At 46.6% G+C, this 1,773-nt stretch overlaps 1 protein-coding gene across 1 annotated transcript in view; it reads left to right on the top strand.

Moving 5' to 3' along the window:
• LOC108245342 (seizure protein 6 homolog) overlaps nucleotides 1-1,773 on the top strand; it is a 255,510-nt gene that overhangs the window by 147,655 nt on the left and 106,082 nt on the right. Inside the window, exon 4 of the mRNA XM_017432192.2 lies at nucleotides 601-790. Within this exon, the coding sequence (XP_017287681.1) occupies nucleotides 601-790 (190 nt within the window). The remainder of the gene's footprint in view (nucleotides 1-600; nucleotides 791-1,773) is intronic.

The raw sequence follows: 1,773 nt of genomic DNA, 5'->3' as shown, positions 1-1,773 counted from the left end.
AAAAGAAACTGGAAAACTTGTTGCAGGCGGCATTAGATTGAAGTTCAGGTGGTAACGTCACAGGAGGGTTTGTGAGCCTGTCAACAGTAGCAAATAAAGCTCGAGCATTGTTAGTGGTTTTGTTTATGACATCTGCAAAGAAAGCCTCTCTTGCATGTTTTAGTGTTGTGTGATAATTACGTAGTCTTTCCTTGTAGATGTCATAATATTGACCAACATCTCTGAGAAATGCTTCCAAAACTTTGTTGAACTTGTGCTAAAAAGAAGTAAGGCAGGTCTGAAGGCAAAAGGGAGGTACTAGCAAGGCGTACCTAATAAAGTGGATGGTGACTGTACAATTTGTTTGAAAACCCCAGTTTCTGTGCTTAAAGAGACATACTGAATCCTTACTCTATCAATAGGGTTACAATGGGGCCCTTTGTGAAGAACTGAACTATTTATGTATACTGTACATACAAGACTTAGGCACAACAAAAAGCCACTGAGGAAAAAATCTAGTTCTAATGCTTTACTGCAAACCTTAAGTCTTGGTTCACATAGATCTTACTTGAATAACATGAGTAATATAAAAGGATTTGATCTTTCTTCTGTTTCTCACAGGTCATGAATGTGAATCTCTCTGAGGGTGACAAGGTGGTGTTTGAAGATGTGGGCCACGGGGAGAGCCTGATGCTGGCTAACGAGTCCATCCTGATGAGGGGGTTGGTGGTACAAAGCCACAGTAACCAGATATCTATCCACTTCCTCAGTCTGAAGTCTCAGTCTGGATCGGTCCTGCTCAGATATCAAGGTAGGTCTGAAGCACAGAACAAACTCCACCTGTACACTTGCTAAACATTTGGAATATTGTGTGCGGAGAGAGGGTGAAAATAATTAAAACAGAGCATTAAAAGATAGTTGTAGATTGGACACAACATACTCTACAGTTGGCTAACCAGTCATGACTCTGTCTTTAGACAAATACCAAACTTTTCATTGTGAAACAAATGAGCAAAACATAAACTATTGTCCACAACCTGAAACAGAATGAATACACTGATTAATTAATAACACAACAATATTATATGTACGAAGAACACTGTAAATAATGAATAAAACCTAATAAACAGCATCCGTGCTATTTGAACATCCAGCAAAATCCAGTTGTTGTTCCATTTTTTCCATTTCCATTTCCATCCTCTTCCGCTCATAAGGGGTCGGGTCGCGGGGGCAGCAGCCTAAGCAGGGAGACCCAGACTTCCCTCTCCCCAGCCACTTGGGCCAGCTCCTCCGGGGGAATCCCAAGGCGTTCCCAGGCCAGCCGAGAAACATAGTCCCTCCAGCGTGTCCTGGGTCTTCCCCTGGACCTCCTCCCGGTAGGACGTGCCCAGAATACCTCACCAGGGAGGCGTCTAGAAGGCATCATGACCAGATGCCCGAGCCACCTCAACTGGCTCCTCTCGACGTGGAGGAGCAGCGGCTATACTCTCAGTCCCTCCCTGATGACCGAGCTTCTCACCCTATCTCTAAGGGAGAGCCCAGACACCCTGCGGAGGAAACTCATTTCACTAGTCCCACAGGCCAAGAAGGCCCAATAGGACTCCTTCTTGAGCCTGACGGCATCCCTCACCGCCGGTGTCCACCAGCGGGTTCGAGGGTTGCCGCCACGACAGGCACCAACCACCCTGTGGCCACAGCTCCGATAAGCCGCCTCAACAATGGAGACACGGAACATGGCCCACTCGGACTCAATGCCCCCCGCCTCCCCCGGAACATGTTCAAAGTTCTCCCGGA

The sequence above is a fragment of the Kryptolebias marmoratus genome, linkage group LG2, assembly GCF_001649575.2.
Source record: "Kryptolebias marmoratus isolate JLee-2015 linkage group LG2, ASM164957v2, whole genome shotgun sequence".
In the NCBI taxonomy this organism is placed as follows: Eukaryota; Metazoa; Chordata; class Actinopteri; order Cyprinodontiformes; family Rivulidae; genus Kryptolebias; species Kryptolebias marmoratus.
The sequence above is the reverse complement of the archived record's forward strand: the minus strand, read 5'-3'. Positions and strand labels throughout refer to the sequence as shown.